Raw genomic sequence first — 19,337 nt, forward strand, 5'->3', positions numbered from 1 at the left:
AAAAGTCAACTGATTCAAACTTGTCAGTTTTATGTCAATTATTTTTTGTTGACCAGTAGGTTATAATCAGCAACCAGTAGGTTGCAATCAGAACAAAAGTCCTTGTGGAAGAATAAATTAAACAGAAAACATTCTGGGTAAAATAACCAAAAAATAGATGTTATACAATCTGCACTGACAAGAATAAAATAATAAAAACTTTTAATTACCAACAAGCCCAACTTCATCAGCACAGTTAAAACATACATCCCATATGTCTTTCTGTTTCACATCCACAGTCTGCCTATTTGTAAGCATGCAATGTAAAACTACATGTATTTGTCGCCATCTGCCACAATACAGACGTCAGTCTCGGGTTCATGCAGTCAGACAAGTGAGTCACTCTCATTCAGAGGAGGGCATCCACATGTTTTTATTGCTTTTTGTTGAGAGGCAAAAAAAAATTTCAGAGCATAGTAAATTGAAATACAGTACTGGGACAAAAAGCGTTTGCTTGATATAGATTTCTTCAAACTGTTTTTTTGTTACTCTTAAATGGTTCATATCATCAAATGAAACTGTAATAACTGTCAAAGATAACTCAAGTGGACAAAAAGTAATTTCAAGATTTTATTTTAATTTGTTAAATGGAAAAATGCTATACAAACCAACCTGGCTCTACGTGAAAAAGTAATTGTCCCCTAAACCCAATAACTGGCTGTATTACTCTTGGCAGCAACATCTGTAATCAAGTGTTTGTGATGACTGGCACTTAGTTTTGGCACACTCTCCTTGTTGTTTTAATTTAGCCAGTTTTAAAGCAAGAACACTCTATTTAAGGTCATGCCATCAAATCTTAATTGAATTCAAGTTCAGACTTTGATTAGGCCATTCTAGAACCTTCTTTTTTGTGATTCAAGTCCTGCTTTATAACCCAAGTTCACTTGAACTTAAGGTGAACTGATGGCAGGCATGGTCCTTCACAATTTTCTGTATAAGACCAAAATATGTGGCTACAACAATTATGGTGAGTTGTCCACGTCTTGAAGAAGCAGAGCAGGGCGGGCACAGACCATTGATGATACCACCATGTTCGACTGTAGATATGTTATTTTCCTGAAATGCTATTAGTTTTACGCCGTGCACCTATTTCCAAAATGTTTCTGTTATTTATTTATTTATTTTTTTGTCAGCCTAAAGAATATTTTGCAACATATTCAGATGCTTTGCAACAATGAATACAGTCTGATGTCATAATCCTTCAAGGCACAAAATAGTTATAACTAAGTGCACTACCTGGTAATGTTCCATCAGGTGAGTCCTAATTGCTTAACAAATTATTCAACTGTGTGATGCTTTTTATTTTACATGAAGTTTAGCACAAATTAATTAAAATGATCATTATCAACTATTGGATGGTCATGATTTAGTAAAACCTTTTCAGGTCAGTCAGTCTCATGATGATTATGTTGAAAGTCAGGCTTAGTAAGCCCACCTGATCATCCCTGAGAACCTTTCATTCATATTAAGACATGAATAGAGACTTCTTGTGTTAATGTTTTTTCACCCATCATAACCTTTCAGCCAAACTTGAACTTTCTTTAGACAAAGTGAAAATGTTTGTTGTTTAACATTTCTCCTGTAAGGCACATTGTAAAATTCATCAAAACGTCTTAATGTTAAACTAACCTATTGGCATAATTGGGTCTTTGAGTCTCTTCATTTGTTATGGTGGTTTGGTTTTCTGTCTACACCAGTGTTATTTAAAGGTTAAACTTAGTTGAAACAACTAAGCAACTAGCATTTGGCATTTGTTCATTTTTGCAGTTTATCAAACCAGTTCCAAACTGAGATCTCAAAACCTTATAAGTGCCATTTCATCAGCAGGAATAAAAATAAATGAGTAATTGATACATTAATTACTTAGTCATGCTTTTCTCTGCCCTGTGGTTAATGGGTTATCAATGAGGACCGAGGAGCATACAATCTCTGTATTCTACACAACAGCTGGTTGGTCAGAGAAAAATGCAATGTAGCAAACTGTTATTCCCATAATTTGTTTCTTTTAATGCATTTTGGTTGTCCATTGTCTTTAAAAAGATAAAAGATACAAGCCTTACGTTTTAACCTATAAAATTTATGTAAATTGAAGTGGTGTGTCTGAATATACTACTTTTTGTTACAAATGAACCTATATAATTAGGATGGCTAATTTTCATATTTGAATGAGTATCCCCGACAACTAGATATGTTGAAAACATTGTCAAATGTGACTGAGTGGCCTGCATAATTTGAATGGGAGGAGCACCTTAATACTCCCTCATGATGCCAGACCTGGTTACACCCCTATTATCAATGCATATCCATATCAATCTTATCTGTGACTGGAATTTCTGTAGCAGCTCAAAGCCAAATGCAAAAATGAAAAGTAATTTTGTCAATATCTCACAGTGTTTGTTAAAGTTAAGAAATTTTATTTGTACCGTTTTTGTAGTGTTAGAATTTAATTTATAATATTTGCTTAATACTACTATTTATTTAATGTCAGATGACGTTTACGCTTTTTTTTTTTTTCGCCCCTCTTCCTCCTTGTTTTTTAATCCTTTTCATCAACTTCCCCACTGCTCCTAATTCTCTGCTCGTTTTGCTCTCAGGTACATGATGAATGTGACATGGGATGGCAGAGACTTGTCATTCACAGAGGATGGCTACCAGGAAAACCCAAAGCTTGTTGTAATCGTTCTCAATAAAGAGAGAGAGTGGGAAAAGGTAAGTTTAGTATTGTTTGCATAATAAAGTTCTCACATAATGTGGTGTAAAATGGCATCATTATATCTTGGTGGTATCTTTCATTTACGTGCACATTAATAGACTTCAGTTTGAAGTTTTGCATTTTAAGTTATTTGTTAATTTTGCCTGTGCTTTGAAGAAAGCTGGATTTCCTGTTGGATGTCATATATTCTTTCTTCACCAAACAATTTCTCCCTCCAAACACATTATCTTTCTACTGTTAAAGCTAAAATGTTCTCTATGTATATTTTACAAAAATCCAGTGAGAACATATGTATTATTCTATTGTATTACTTTCATTTCCGTATAAAAGCAAAAATCAAAGTGCTCCAGATAGATAGATAAATGTTTTATGAATCGATAGCATGATTTGATAAAGTTTCTTAATCTCATGCTTTACTATGCAGGAGCTATATCTGCACTGATAACGATTTACTAACCTCACCCTGCTGCATGATTGGAGTTTGATAAATTCAGCTAATCAATATATATGCAAATAGACAAGAAAAAAAACAAGGTGGTGACACCAGGAGAAAGTAAAATACTCTTTACCCAGTTCATAGCACATTAAATTTCACAATCTTAATCCCTGTACATATATGCAGTGTATGTATAAATAATGTTGTAAATATACAACAATGTTTCACATTTCATCACATAAAAAGTGTGCAGATAGGCCTCATGTCTCTGACACTATGTCCACTGCTCTTATAAACTTTGGAATTTCAAAAATATTGTGTATTTTTTTTCTTTCTATATTTCCTACATATTGACTCAAACTTAGCCAGGAAGAATGTATTAACATTATATTTAAAAGTTTATAAGAAAATATGTAGTTGATCAGTGACTTCTTTCAAAAAGAGGGGTATGGATTTCTTTAAAGGACTAGTGTGTGGAAGGTAGTTTGATAAATGGGTACTGTAAATGCTATTCTAGATGTTGTAATGGACTTTAAATGGTAGTCATGCATCTTTATACCTACAATGGGCTTCCTCACACTTGCCTAATATCTCATATTTAATGTCCCAATAATTCATGGTTTAGAATAGGCGAATGGACACGTTTTAGAGTAGTATAGTAGTAGAGGTGTTGATATTGGGAAGAGCCTAATAACAAGAAAGGAAAGATGGACTGTAAATTAGTTTCATGGTTTATATCTCCTCTGTCAGATTCTCCAACTTTTTACCATTTTTAAAAATCTTTTCCCTATACTTACTTTTAGTTCTTGAGTCTTTGCTTTTTTGCTTTATAGTTCCCTCTTTTCCACATTTTTTCTTCCTCCTTCTTCCTGTCCTCCTTTCCCATTCATTTCTAAGACCAATAATTCATGCACTCTGATGCTGGTCTCTCTTATAGCACCTCAAAGCAGAGTGAATCAAAACCTGAGCTGCCTGTTATCAGGTCAGCAAAGGGTCACCAATCTCTTGTGTGTGCGCAGGTGTATTTTGAACGTTTAACACTGGCAACCCACAGAAAAACCATTGGTGAGACTTGTGTTGCAATCAGTCTGGTTAGTTCATATCTTTCTGTGCATGCTTTGTGTGCACCAAGTTGCAGTTTTCTACAATCTTTTAGAGCAGCTTTGTCATATTTCATGCTGACAAACACACAACCCTTTGTTAGTGTCCCAAGAACAAGTAGTGAGTTGTAAACAGAGATTCTATGAAATTGATCAGCGCCACTTCTCTGTGCTGTAGAAAATTACTCTGAAACCCAAAGAGAGACACCAACACCCAAAGTGGAAGCATAATTGGGAGCTTTTTCTCTCAACCCTGTGCTGCCATCCCACCCATGCACCAGACATCAGTGACAAAAAGTGACTTACATGATGATCAAGAGGAAATAAATTCTGTACATGGACTAAAATTTCGATATGCACTAAAAATATAAACTGTGTTCCCTTTGGGGGCAAGATGCATAGAGAGGGAGAGGAGAGCAATACAGCATAATAAGGAGAGGAACCAAGATAAAGAGTATAGTTTAGGTAGTGAGAGGAAATGAGTGAGAGAATGACACAGCCAATGAAATAGCAACCACAGTGAAACAACAGCTAAGTGGATAAAAAGACAGATAGGAAGGTAGTTACAAGGATGTGCAAGATCTGTCTTTCAACCCCTACAGGTGTTCAGCACTCACATGTTTGAAGCATCCACATGTGCTTCTCTCTGCAACATACTACTGTTGCTGTTAGAACTTATTGATAAGTTTAGGGAGATCTAACATAATCTCCATACATTAAAATACTAAAAACGTGATTGAAGCTCTAGGGCCACTTTTTTGGGCACACCTTGCTAACACTGTGTTGAGCTTCTGTTTACTGCTTAATTATTCATAGAATAGAGTCAAAAATGAGTCAGAAACATTCCTCATAAATTGTGGACCATGCTGGCATAATATCATCATGCAATTTATGCAGATTTCTGAAGTCTCCTGTTCCGCCACATCAAAAAAGGTTCTCTATTAGACTGAGATCTGGTGACTGTGGGTTACCTTGGGTTTGAGCTGTTGTTGCCTTTCTTACGTCTCGAACCAGTCTGCATATTCTCCTCTGATCAGTAATGAATCTTCCTCCACAAAACTGCTGCTCACTGGATACCTTCTTTTTCCGGACCATTCCCAAAACTCAGAGATGGTTGTGAATGAAGCTTCTTAAATACTCAGACAAACCGCTCTGGCCCCAACAACCATGTTCAAAGTCACTTAAATTACTATGCATTCCAATACTGAGGTTTGATTTTCACTTCAGTAAGTCATCTTTGTCATGTTTGGCTGTCTGAATCCACTGAAATGTTGTAATACAAGTTATTGTCTCTCTAACACAGGTCTACCTAATGAAGTGACCAGTTAATGTATTTTCCTAACATTAAAATGTCTTAGATTATGGATGTGTAACCGTGATTTGTTGATGTCTTACATCAAGTCATCTATATTAAGTAAATGTATAATGTATGATGCCCACTGGATATTGCATGTGTATTGGAATGATGGGATTTTTTATAGAGTGCAACTATAGAAAGACTGAATAACCTACTTTTTGCCATGTCTTTCTTTTATTCATTTTTTATTACTAAGTGATCGCCTGATACTATTCTAAATAATTATTGACTGAATTAATCACAAATAAAGTTTAAGGTCTGCCATGCTGCAGACCTTAAATCTTTATCAGTGGAGACAAAACATGGCATGAGATAAAATGTTCTTATTAAGTCACTGCCTCAACATTTCTGTGTCATTTGGGTATTTTCTAGCAGTGGTGTCTACGTGGGGTATGGCTGTTTACCTATGCCAGAGAAAGTCTTCGTTAGCACTCGTGGCATTTCTAAAACAAACATTATCCTTAAGAAAACTTTATGAAAGCAGGGGAAGTTCATGGTGATTAACTCCAGTGATGAGATTGATTTACAGTACGGCTTTTATCACTAATCACTGACTGGGAGGATTACGTGTGAAAAGGGCCTTATATCATCTTAAATCTCGTACTCGTACTCGTACTCGTCGTCTTCCGCTTTATCCTGGACCGGGTCGCGGGGGCAGCAGACTCAGCAGAGTCTGGGGAGAGGGACTCAGACGTCCCTCTCCCCAGACACCTCCTCCAGCTCCTCCGGGGGGAGCCCAAGATGTTCCCAGGCCAGCCGAGAGACATAGTCCCTCCGGCCGTCCCCTGGGCCTCCTCCCGGTGGGACGTGCCTGGAACACCTCCCGAGGAAGGCGTCCAGGAGGCATTCGGTATAGATGTGCAAGCCACCTCAACTGGCTCCTCTCGATGTGGAGGAGCAGTGACTCTACTCCGAGCCCCTCCCGGATGGCCGAGCTCCTCACCCTATCTCTAAGGGAGTGCCCGGCCACCCTACGGAGGAAGCTCATTTCAGCCGCTTGTATCCGGGATCTCGTTCTTTCGGTCATGACCCAAAGTTCATGGCCATAGGTGAGGGTAGGAACATAGACCGACCGGTAAATCGAGAGCTTCGCTTCCCGGCTCAGCTCTCTCTTCACCACAACGGACCGGCACAGCGCCCCCATTACTGTGGCAGCCGCACCGATCCGTCTGTCGATCTCCCGCTCCATTCTTCCCTTACTCGTGAACAAGACCCCGAGATACTTAAACTCCTCCACTTGATGCAGGAACTCCCCTCCAACCTGAAGAGGACAAGCCACCCTTTTCCGGTCAAGCCACCCTTTTCCAGTCGAGAACCATGGCCTCGTACTTGGAGGAGCTGATTTTCATCCTTGCCGCTTCACACTCAGCTGCGAACCGCCCCAGTGTGTGCTGTAGGTCTTGGCTAGAGGGGGGCAGCAGGACCATGTCATCTGCAAAAAGAAGAGACAAAATCCTCTGGTCCCCAAACCAGACCCCCTCTGGCCCTTGGCTACGCCTAGAAATCCTGTCCATAAAAGTTATGAACAGGACCGGTGACAAAGGGCAGCCCTGCCGGAGTCCAACATGCACCGGGAACAGGTCCGACTTAGTGCCGGCAATACGAACCAAACTCCTGCTCCGCTTGTACAGAGACCGGATGGCCCCTAGTAAAGGGCCCCCGATTCCATACTCCTGGAGCACCCCCCACAGGGCATCACGAGGGACACAGTCGAATGCTTTCTCCAGGTCCACAAAACACATGTGGACCGGTTGGGCAAACTCCCATGAACCCTCGAGTACCCTGTAGAGGGTATAGAGCTGGTCCAGTGTTCCACGGCCGGGACAAAAGCCACACTGCTCCTCCTGAAGACGGGGTTCGACTATCGGCCGGACTCTCCTCTCCAATACCCTGGCGTAGGCCTTACCAGGGAGGCTGAGGAGTGTGATCCCCCTGTAGTTGGAACACACCCTCCGGTCACCCTTCTTATGTAGGGGGACCAACACCCCAGTCTGCCAATCCAGAGGCACTGTCCCAGTCCGCCACGCAATGTTGAAGAGCCATGTCAACCATGACAGCCCCACAACATCCAAAAACATGAGGTACTCAGGGCGGATCTCATCCACCCCCGAAGCCCTGCCACCGTGGAGCTTTTTAACCACTTCAGTGACTTCTGCCTGTGTGATGAAAGAGTCCAACCCCAAGTACCCAGCCTCTGTTTCCACCAGGGAATGCGTGATGTCCCCAGTCGAGGTCAGCAGCTCCCCACTGTAAACTGTGTTGGCGAAGCACTGCTTCCCCCTCCTGAGGCGCCGGACGGTTTGCCAGAATTGCTTCGGGGCCACCCGGTAGTCCTTCTCCATGGCCTCACCGAACTCCTCCCAGGTCCGTGTTTTTGCCTCTGCCACCGCCCGGGCCTCGGCACGCTTGGCCCCACGGTACCCGTCAGCCGCCTCAGGAGTACCACAAGTCAACCACAGCTGATAGGACTCCTTCTTCAGCTTGACAGTGTCCCTTACTGCCGGTGTCCACTGAGGACGCAGCTACAGGTGGTAGCATCGACAATAGATGCGGAGAACATGGTCCACTTGGACTCTATGTCTCCAACATCCCTCGGAATCTGGTCAACGCTCTCCCGGAGGTGAGAGTTGAATACATCCCTGGCCAAGGGGTCTGCCAGACGTTCCCAGCAGACCCTCACTATGCGCTTGGGCCTGCCAAGTCTGTCCGGCTTTCTCCTCCCCCAGCGGATCCAACTCACCACCAGGTGGTGATCAGTGTACAGCTCAGCCCCCCTCTTCACCCGAGTGTCCAAAACATGCGGCCGAAGGTATGATGATATGACAAAAAAGTCGATCATTGACCTCCTGCCTAGGGTGCCCTGTTGCCAAGTGCACTGATGGATACCCTTATGTTTAAACATGTTGTCCATTATAGACAATCCGTGACTATCACAGAAGTCCAATAACAAAACACCGCTCGGATTCAGATCGGGGAGGCCATTCCTCCCGATCACGCCTCTCCAGGTGTCACTGTCGTTTCTCACGTGGGCGGTTAAGTCCCCCAGCAGAATAATGGAGTCCCCGGGAGGGGCACTATCCAGCACCCCCGACAGGGATGCCAAGAAGGCCGGGTACTCCGCACTACCACCCGGTCCGTAGGCTGAAATGATAGTCAGAGACCTCTCCCCAAACCAAAGTCACAGGGATGCAACCCTCTCATCCACTGGGGTAAACCCCAACACTAGACGGCTGAGCTGGGGGGCGATAAGCAAACCCACCCCAGCCCGCCGCCTCTCCCCGTGGGCCACTCCAGAGTAGAAGAGAGTCCAGCCCCTCTCGAGGAGATGGGTTCCAGAGCCCACGCTGTGCGTGGTGGCGAGCTCGACTATTTCTAGACGATATCTCTCGACCTCCCGCACAAGCTCAGGCTCCTTCCCTCCCAGCGAGGTGACATTCCACATCCCTAGAGCCAGCCTAAGCATCCAGGGATCGGGCCGCCGAGGTCTCCACCTTCGTCCGCCGCCCAATCCTCTTTGCACCGGTCCCTTACGGTTCCCCCTTTAGCGTTTCTCGTTCGGGCTTGGCCTGGCCGGGTCCCGCGAGCAGCAACCCAGCCATCAGGCGCTCTCCGACGAGTCCCGACCACAGGCCTGACTTCAGGGTGGGACCCCGGCTCCGCCGTACCGGGCGACGTCACGTGCCTCGATTTCATAGTCGTCATGAGGGGTTCTTGAACTGCTCTTTGTCTGACCCATCACCTAGAGCCTGTTTGCCATGGGAGACCCTACCAGGGGCATTTAAGCCCCAGACAACATAGCCTCTAGGATTCGAACACTAAAACCCCTCCACCACATTAAGGTGGCGGTTCAAGAAGGGGTTATCTTAAATCGTTCTGATAAAAAGAGATGAGATGGTGGTTTAAAACCCCTTTTATTTCTTAACTCTATGCATTACATTAATGCTCAGCTTGGACTCCTGCTTTACTTGCACTGCCATACTTGCACACTGATCATCTGCACTGTTATACCGCTCTGGCACCCAATACTGCTCTACATTTACTCTCACTCACTTAAAACGGTGCACATATATTTATATTATATTGTAGATATGTTTATACTGTTTAATTTGTATTGTATTGCACTGACTATGCCAAAACAAATTCCTTTTATGTCCAAAAACGTACTTGGCAATAAAGCTTTTCTGATTCTGATTCTAATAATGTGCAGCAGTAATAGTTTGCATCAAAATTAAATTAATCCCTGAGGATAAATTATCCAAATGAAAGCATGATTACTCTATGGTTAAATTTAAAATACAATTTCAAAACTGAACAAAATGAAAGTTCCGCGAATATATTCAGTACATGACCAAACAGTTAATTCACAGTGCGTCTGGACGGTATTCACAGTGCTGTAGTTTTTCCACATCTAGTTATGTTACAGATTTATTCCAAATGGTATCAAATTAATCTCTTTTCTCCAAATTCTACACACAATACCCAATTATGATAATGTGAAAGACGTTTGTTTGAGATGGTTGCAAATGTATTAAAAATAAAAAACTAAGAAATCACATTTATGTAGCTAATCTCAGCCTTTGTTTAATTGTTCATCCACTTTTGGCAGCAATTACAGCTTCAAGTCTTTTTGAATAAAATGCCACAAGCTTAGCACACCTATCTTTGGGCAGTTTCACCCATCCTTCTTTGCAGTTCATCTCAAGCTCCATCAGGTTAAAGGGTAGACATCTGTGCACAGCCATTTTCAGATCTCTCCAGAGATGTTAAATCAGATTCAAGTCTGGACTCTTGCTCGGCCACTCCAGGAGATTCACAGAGTAATTCTAAAGCCACTCCTGTAAGATCTTGGCTGTGTGCTTTGGGTTGTTGTCCTCCTGAAAAATGAACCGTCGCTCCAGTCTGAGGTCAAGAGCGCTATGGAGCAGGTTTACATCCAGTATGTCCCTGTTCATTGCTGCATTCATCTTTCCCTCTAACCTGACTTATCTGCCAGTTCCTGCTGCTGAAAAACATCACAATAGCATGATGGTGCCACCACGATGCTTTACTGTGGGGGTGGTATTGGCCTGGTGATGAGTGGTGCCTAGTTTCCTCAAAACACGACGCCTGGCATTCACACCAGAGTTTAATCTTTGTCACATCAGACCAGATCATTTTGTTTCTCATGGTCTAAGAGTCCTTCAGAAGCCTTTTGCAAATGTCCAGATGGGTTGCCATGTGTCTTTTATTAAGGAGTGGATGGTTGTCCCTCTGGAATGTTCTCCTTTCTCCACAGAGGAACGCTGGAGCTTCGACAGAGTGACCATGGTGTTCTTGTTCACCTCCCTGACAAAGGCCCCAATCTACCCCTTGAATAACCACGCCTTTAATAAAAGTTTGTGTTTCTGTGCAACTTCACTAATTGAATGAGAAAACTGTACCTTATAGAACAAAGTTTTGTTCCAGCACATTGGATGGAGTGTGCAAACTGCTTCTGAAACTGCCACAGAGTTTGCATCCAGTTCACAAAATAATTATTAGAGACAACAAGGGATTTGTGCTTGAAGAATAACAATATGGAGCACAAACACACACAGAATCCATGTGCATACACCCACATTTCCAGGTCGACACATAAACGCAGGAAGGCTCTTTTTATGCAAGCATCACTGTTCTTTGAATCTTAATAAAAGAACTGCACTTGAAAGAGAAAAACAGTATAAATCAGTGATTAGTCTTCTCCCACTCTTCCTCTTTCTCTCTGCCCTCGTTTTGCACTCACAGACTCTAGCACGCACGCGCACCCTGATGCATGCGGGTGGACGCAACACACATAGAGTTCCCAAGCTCACATGCACAAACGAACAGTCACAGCAAGGGTTGGAGCTGGAGAGCAGAATCCATTTTACCAAAGTAATTTTGTCTGACAGGAGTGACAGATACTGTTTTATGACTGAATGGGTTTCTCCACACTATTAGGAACTCATTCTCCCATAATGCATCTTGCTACAGAGATAACCCTCCCCGCGAGACTGGCACAGAGCAGGTGCTCAGAGTAGGAGCCTTATGCATAGTGTTTGTTGGTGTTCTTCGCAAAATCTCGGTATTGTGTGCATGTATTCTCTAGTATTACAACCAACATCAGCATTCTCTTTCTCTTCCAGTCGATAAATGCAACCTCTCCTCCTTTCTGGGCATTAATTTATAGCCCTGCTTTTTTTAATTAGAGAGAAGAAGAAAGACACTTGGGAAGGAAGGGGGGATAATGAGAGCAGCAGGGCAGAGAAAGGGAATGCTGAAGTCAGCTTCTTTTTTCCATCTTCTTCCTCCTCTTCCTCATCCTCTCATTTTTGTAAGGCATCCTTCAAGAAAATTCATCACTAGAGCATACTATAGACTCAGTTGATCAAAGATTGTTCAGTTTTGTCTCTTCTTCAGGTCTACTATAAATGTGCGTGAGAATGCACCAATCAGGTACAACATTATGACCCCTGACAGATGAAATAAATACCACTGATGATCAATGTGGTGCATGTTAGAGGCTGAAATATACACCGTGTTAACAAATGTATTCACCTTCATTTCAGTCTTAAGGCCCTTTTAAACACCCTTTACACATGTAAATAGGTCTGCCCGTTTCTACTGCTGTCAAGCTCCACTGCCTTCATTCTTTAAATGCATTCATTAACTTGATGTGGTTGTAAAGCAATATGACCACACAAAGGCAGTTCTGAGTTAGCTCCTGAATTCAGAAGAAAATAGCAGACATGGTGATGGAAATTTTTATAATGTACATTCTGTAAAAAAGACATCAAAAGAGACAACGCGTTAGACAAAAGTGGTTTGTGCAGCCATGGCATGTGGTTGGTGGGGTTCCACAATTTCTGTCTTCATTCTTTTGCTGATCGCACATGAGCTATACTGTACTGCACTGCCCCCTCAGTTAACGGTGGTATTGCTTCATTTGTTGAGTTTGGATGCCCAGGGAGAAGCTCCCCATTGACTGAATAAAATACACACTATTTACATTTTAACTTTGAGCAAACAACTTTGAGTTCACCATGGGCTTTCATGGTGAACTCCAACAATCCACTCAACCGTGAATCGTGTGCCAGCCCAGATTTTTCGTGAGTGCACCTACTGCGTACTGGCAGGGAAAATATAACTCCCATTGAAAGAGTAGCACGAACATACAGCAGATAAGTACATTACAGATAAATTGCAATGACACTTATTAAGAAATACACTACTGATCAAGGAAATTTGCATTTTTCCCATTTGGTAATGTGTCTCTTAAATTGAATTAAATCATCTTTATTGGTCATTGCACATAGGGACCATAAGATAAAAACTACATTGATTACTGTTGAGAAATTACTTTAATCATTCTGTTCAGTTTATTTCTTGTTTTTTACTTGCTTTACAACCTTTTCTGGCTCCTATGACTATGTAATATAAAAGGCACTTCTCTGAATAGAATAACAATGATCCAAGTAGTATAAATAGGGGTATTTGCTTAACTTTATAGTCATGATTTGACAGTATTGAGTAAGCTTCAATAAAAAAAAATCTGAATCTAATTAGCATAAATTCTTCAATCTTTTTATTCTGACTAATTATCAAATATAGATAAAGAGACAAACACCTTTTGGACACTGCCAGTAAAAAACAACCCATGTATCAAGTGCGACTAAGGAGATTTTTTTTTGTTTAACCTGCACAAGTAGATGTATTTATGTTGCAAAAGTGTTTGCTTATTCTTCATAGGCTTTTGTAGGCCTGTTTTGGGGGCATTCTTGAAGCCCAGATTAATGCAACGTTCTGCTTAGAGCCTTTCTATTATGGATCTTTGCATCTAGTTCAGGGTTACATTTGGCTTGGTTTGTTACTTGGTTGGTAAATGGCCTCCTTTCTTAGTCTGCAGTTTTGCTGATATACCCTTTTTGGCAAGTTTCTTTAAGGTCATTTACATAATTCCAAAAGCATTAAGTCATGTGCAAACAAACAGGAAATATATCAAAGTGAGGTAAGGCTTTTGGATCATCTAGTTCAATGTCATAAAAAATTACAAAATAGTACATATGATTGTTATTATAGTTGTGACACACAGTGATGGCAGAGCTTTTGTCTTTCTCATTCACCATAAGCCCCACGGTATTTCCTTCATCACTAGTCCCTTTTCCTACTGACACAAGCATGTGTGCCTGTAGACGCAGTTACTCACATGTTAAATGCAAAACAGCTGGGCTAAGACAGATAGCCAAATGTGGACAATCCCCAGAGACTGAAGGTGACACACTTGAGAACCGCAACTCGACATACTGTCCAGCTTCTCTCTGACACAAATTTCTACACACACACACACACACACACACACACTCTTAGGGCTGCAGCTGACAGCAGAGTGAGCTGTTGACAGTCTTGCAGGCTAAGAGCGGAGAAGAGAGTCTAATCCCTGTCAAAGGGTAGAAAACCACTCAAAGCAAAACAATTAAAATGCTAATTTCATTTCCTCCTCTCTGCTTGCCTGTTAATGACTTAGCCAAGCATGTGGATTTAGGATTGAAAGTATGTAAGTGTTTAAGTGTCCAAGGGTGACAACACTGTCTCATGACTACTGGGTCAAAGGGGAGGATATGTTAAAACTGCTCTGTGAATTGTGTGTAAAAGTGCCAAGTGCGTATTTTTGAACAGAAAACAAACTACAAAATTCATATACAATGGCCGACCAAAAGTTGATAGGTCAACATAAGGAGCACAAAAAGACAAAAACTAACACTACTTCATTGGGGAAATAATTACAGGTCCTTCTCAAAATATTAGCATATTGTGATAAAGTTCATTATTTTCCATGATGTAATGATGAAAATTTAACATTCATATATTTTAGATTCATTGCACACTAACTGAAATATTTCAGGTCTTTTATTGTCTTAATACGGATGATTTTGGCATACAGCTCATGAAAACCCAAAATTCCTATCTCACAAAATTAGCATATCATTAAAAGGGTCTCTAAACGAGCTATGAACCTAATCATCTGAATCAACGAGTTAACTCTAAACACCTGCAAAAGATTCCTGAGGCCTTTAAAACTCCCAGCCTGGTTCATCACTCAAAACCCCAATCATGGGTAAGACTGCCGACCTGAATGCTGTCCAGAAGGCCACTATTGACACCCTCAAGCAAGAGGGTAAGACACAGAAAGACATTTCTGAACGAATAGGCTGTTCCCAGAGTGCTGTATCAAGGCCCCTCAGTGGGAAGTCTGTGGGAAGGAAAACGTGTGGCAGAAAACGCTGCACAATGAGAAGAGGTGACCGGACCCTGAGGAAGATTGTGGACAAGGGCCGATTCCAGACCTTGGGGGACCTGCGGAAGCAGTGGACTGAGTCTGGAGTAGAAACATCCAGAGCCACCGTGCACAGGCATGTGCAAGACATGGACTAAAGGTGCCGCATTCCCCAGGTCAAGCCACTTTTGAACCAGAAACAGCGGCAGAAGCGCCTGACCTGGGCTACAGAGAAGCAGCACTGGACTGTTGCTCAGTGGTCCAAAGTACTTTTTTCGGATGAAAGCAAATTCTGCATGTCATTCGGAAATCAAGGTGCCAGAGTCTGGAGGAAGACTGGGGAGAAGGAAATGCCAAAATGCCAGAAGTCCAGTGTCAAGTACCCACAGTCAGTGATGGTCTGGGGTGCCGTGTCAGCTGCTGGTGTTGTTCCACTGTGTTTTATCAAGGGCAGGGTCAATGCAGCTAGCTATCAGGAGATTTTGGAGCACTTCATGCTTCCATCTGCTGAAAAGCTTTATGGAGATGAAGATTTCATTTTTCAGCATGACCTGGCACTTGCTCACAGTGCCAAAACCACTGGTAAATGGTTTACTGACCATGGTATCACTGTGCTCAATTGGCCTGCCAACTCTCCTGACCTGAACCCCATAGAGAATCTGTGGGATATTGTGAAGAGAACGTTGAGAGACTCAAGACCCAACACTCTGGATGAGCTAAAGGCCGCTATCGAAGCATCCTGGGCCTCCATAAGACCTCAGCAGTGCCACAGGCTGATTGCCTCCATGCCACGCCGCATTGAAGCAGTCATTTCTTCCAAAGGATTCCCGACCAAGTATTGAGTGCATAACTGTACATGATTATTTGAAGGTTGACGTTTTTTGTATTAAAAACACTTTTCTTTTATTGTTCGGATGAAATATGCTAATTTTGTGAGATAGTAATTTTGGGTTTTCATGAGCTGTATGACACAATCACCCGTATTAAGACAATAAAAGACCTGAAATATTTCAGTTAGTGTGCAATGAATCTAAAATATATGAATGTTAAATTTTCATCATGACATTATGGAAAATAATGAACTTTATCACAATATGCTAATATTTTGAGAAGGACCTGTACATTTGCTGATGAGGATGTTTTAAGTAGTAACCTATTTTTTTCTTGTTTTATTCTCCTCACCTTCTCAACAGATGGGGAAACTTGACAATGGCAGCCTGACACTAAAATATCCAGTGTGGCCACGGTTCAACTCTTTCGGCGATGCCGAGATGGATGACAACCACCTGTCCATCGTTACCTTGGAGGAAAAACCTTTTGTTATTGTGGAGGATGTTGAAAGACTCACTGGTACCTGTATGAGGAACTCTGTGCCCTGCAGGAAGCATATCAAAGAGTGAGTCTGATGCTGCTTTCTCTTCACACTGAAAGTTGGTTAGATATGCTGTAAATACCAGAAGAATAGATTTTGTATAAAAATATTTTACATGGATTAAAAATAATATTATAGATCAAAATCAGTAGAACAACAATTTCCTTAGCTCAACATCTTAGTCGGTGTTTCTTCAGGTAAATTTTAACTATAATACTTTATTTAAATGTGTTTGGAGTTAGAATTTAACTTATAAAACAAACTCCTGCACATTGAACATAGTACATGTGGGTTGATCTCATCATTAGAAAAATTAAATGAAATGTTGCATGATTTTCTATTGTATACAGTCCTATGGATATCTGTGGTGGTAGTTCGAAATGGGACCTGCTGCCTAGAAGGTACCAAAAAAGCCAGTACCAGGCCAGAAAAGCCAGTAATGGAAACGGTTGCAAAACGGGCTGACTGGAGTGGAGCTAGTCAAAGTAGAGCCCATGGAAAAGGGGCATAACAAACCTTTGCGGCCTTCACAGAACAGCTGGATTTATACTGAGATTAAATCTCTCTCAGACAGAATCTATTTAATAAGGGGCCATCTGAAGGCACTTCACTAATACGCATTACATTACGCTGGTCTATTGCATCGAATCCCAATAAAATAAAATAAAAAACACTGATGTATGTGGCAATAATGTGACACGATGCAGAACAGTTTAAAGGGAATGAAGATTTTTGCAAGACACTTTATACTGTCACAGGTGTTAAAAGTGCATGATACATTTTCCAAAGTCTTCTGCTCTGTTGCTGTGTTGCTACCCCAGTCATGATTAGTGAGAGAGGTGCAGTGTTCGACCTATGCAGCAGCTTCTTTCCTCCCACTGAAATTGGAAGTGACTGCTGAACTAAGCAGTTTACTTATTTTCCTAACAAATGTACTCCCTCACACTTGACAAACTCTACATTTTGGCAGGTTTCATTGCACACACATTATGAGACTGTGTCACTGAAAGGTTTGAGTTATGCGGTATCAAAGCTTGTAATTGGGTTTTTAGGTAATTTAATAATGCCTCATTTCTCCACAGGGAAACACAGTGGACATAAAGCAGACAAAAGGCAAGACTGGCAGACTTTTAGCTATAGCTGCTAAGGTTCTGCTACTTTCTGCTTACATTCACAGTTCAGATAAGAATCATAATATCCTTTATTGTACAACTAAACAAAACACATGTACACACATTCATACTGACCATAGATTGCCATCATTGCTGTATTGAGTTTAGCTTTTGCTGTTGGATAGAAACAGTTTTTGAATATGCTTGTCTTTGCTTTAATTGATCTGTTGTGTCTGCCTGATGGTAACATATCAAACTAAGAGTGATCCGAGTCAAAACTGTCCTTTATGGGCTTTTTGGAGACAACGGGAACTATGATGTTCTTCAAGCATGGGAAGAGGGCAGCCAATGGTCTTTTGGGCCACTTTAATGACCCTCTTTAGCGCTTTCCTCTGAGCCACTGTACAGCTGGTGTACTACACACAGATGCAGTAGGTCATTATACTCTCAACAGAGCACCAATAAAAGAACACCAACAGACTCTGTGTGACGTTATTTTTCCTAAGCACCCTTAGGAAGTGCAGTCTCTGCTTGGCCTTTCTCTGCAGCTCAGAAGTGTTCATGCTCCAGGTCAGATACTCCTTGATGTGGACTCTAAGGAAGCGGATGTCAGCCACCCTCTCCATACAGGCCCCTCTGATGGTCAGTGGTAAAATGTCCGTCTTTTTTTTTCTATAGCCCACTATTATTTGGTCTTGGAGATGTTGAGCAACAAGTTATCTGTGCACCATGCTGTCAGCCTTTCTACCTTGTGCCTATAGGCAGACTCATCCCCTCCAGAAATGAGCACCACCACCATGGTGTCATCTGCAGACTTGACATGGCGTTGTTGTGGTAAGCGGAGGTGCAGTTGTAGGTGTAGCCCTATGGAGAGCTGAGGCTGATTTCCAAAGAAATATATTGACCTAGTCTGACCCTCTGGCTGCGACCATGAAAGTGGAGTGTGACAGTCCAATGTCCCTCATTTTATCCACCAGTCTGTAGGGAATGATGTTGTTAAATGCCAAGCTATAGTCTACAAAAAGCAGCCACACGTAGCTTCCCCACTGTTCTAGATGGGATAGTGCAGCATGGAGGGCTATATTCTACAAAAAGCAGCCACACGTAGCTTCCCCACTGTTCTAGATGGGATAGTGCAGCATGGAGGGCTATAGTCTACAAAAAGCAGCCACACGTAGCTTCCCCACTGTTCTAGATGGGATAGTGCAGCATGGAGGGCTATAGCTATGCATCCTCAGTGGATCTATTAACTCTGTAGGCAAACGGGTGGGAGTTTAAACGTTTGGGGAGGACTGTTGTGATGTGATCCCTTACTAGACGTTCAAAGCATTTTAGGCGTCAGTGCAACTGGCTGGTAATCATTAAGGCTGGAAATGTGGGGTTTCTTGAGCAGGGGGACAATGATGGAGGAATTCGGACAGTGTGGGAAATTGGATTGGGGCAATGAAAGGTTAAAAATCATGGTGAGGACTTCTGCCAGCTGGTCAGTACAGTACCTTAGCACTCATCCTGGAACACTGTTGGCTACAGCAGCCTTCCTCAGCTTGACAGCTCACAGTGTGCCCCTCACCTCATGGTGCTTTGGGCTGTAGGGTGTAGTGCAGCTGCCTGTGGTGGCATCACCTCAAAGCAAACAAAGAAAAGGATCAGCTCCTCTGCCAGCGAAGCATCACCATCAGCAGCACTGAGGTTGGTCTTGTAGTAGGTGAGGTGCTGCATCCCCTGTCACACCTCGGGGTGATGGTGGCTCAGGTGGTACGAGTTAGCCCTGTAACCAGTGGGCTGCCAGTTCGAACCCCCGCTCTATCCGTCTTAGTCTTTGTATCCCTGGGCAAAACACTTAACCCGTCTTGCATGCTCATTGTGGTCATATGGCCCATGCAGTTGTGCCGATTGTATGGAAGCCCCACTTCTGTCAGTCTGCCCCAGGGCAGCTG

At 42.3% G+C, this 19,337-nt stretch overlaps 1 protein-coding gene across 2 annotated transcripts in view; it reads left to right on the top strand.

Moving 5' to 3' along the window:
* LOC124863302 (glutamate receptor ionotropic, NMDA 2A-like) overlaps nt 1-19,337 on the top strand; it is a 287,376-nt gene that overhangs the window by 195,103 nt on the left and 72,936 nt on the right. For both annotated transcript variants that reach the window (XM_047357637.1, XM_047357636.1), the window contains 2 exons: nt 2,634-2,748; nt 16,110-16,312. In XM_047357637.1, the coding sequence (XP_047213593.1) occupies nt 2,634-2,748; nt 16,110-16,312 (318 nt within the window). The remainder of the gene's footprint in view (nt 1-2,633; nt 2,749-16,109; nt 16,313-19,337) is intronic.

The sequence above is a fragment of the Girardinichthys multiradiatus genome, chromosome X (genome assembly GCF_021462225.1).
Source record: "Girardinichthys multiradiatus isolate DD_20200921_A chromosome X, DD_fGirMul_XY1, whole genome shotgun sequence".
Classification (NCBI taxonomy): Eukaryota; Metazoa; Chordata; class Actinopteri; order Cyprinodontiformes; family Goodeidae; genus Girardinichthys; species Girardinichthys multiradiatus.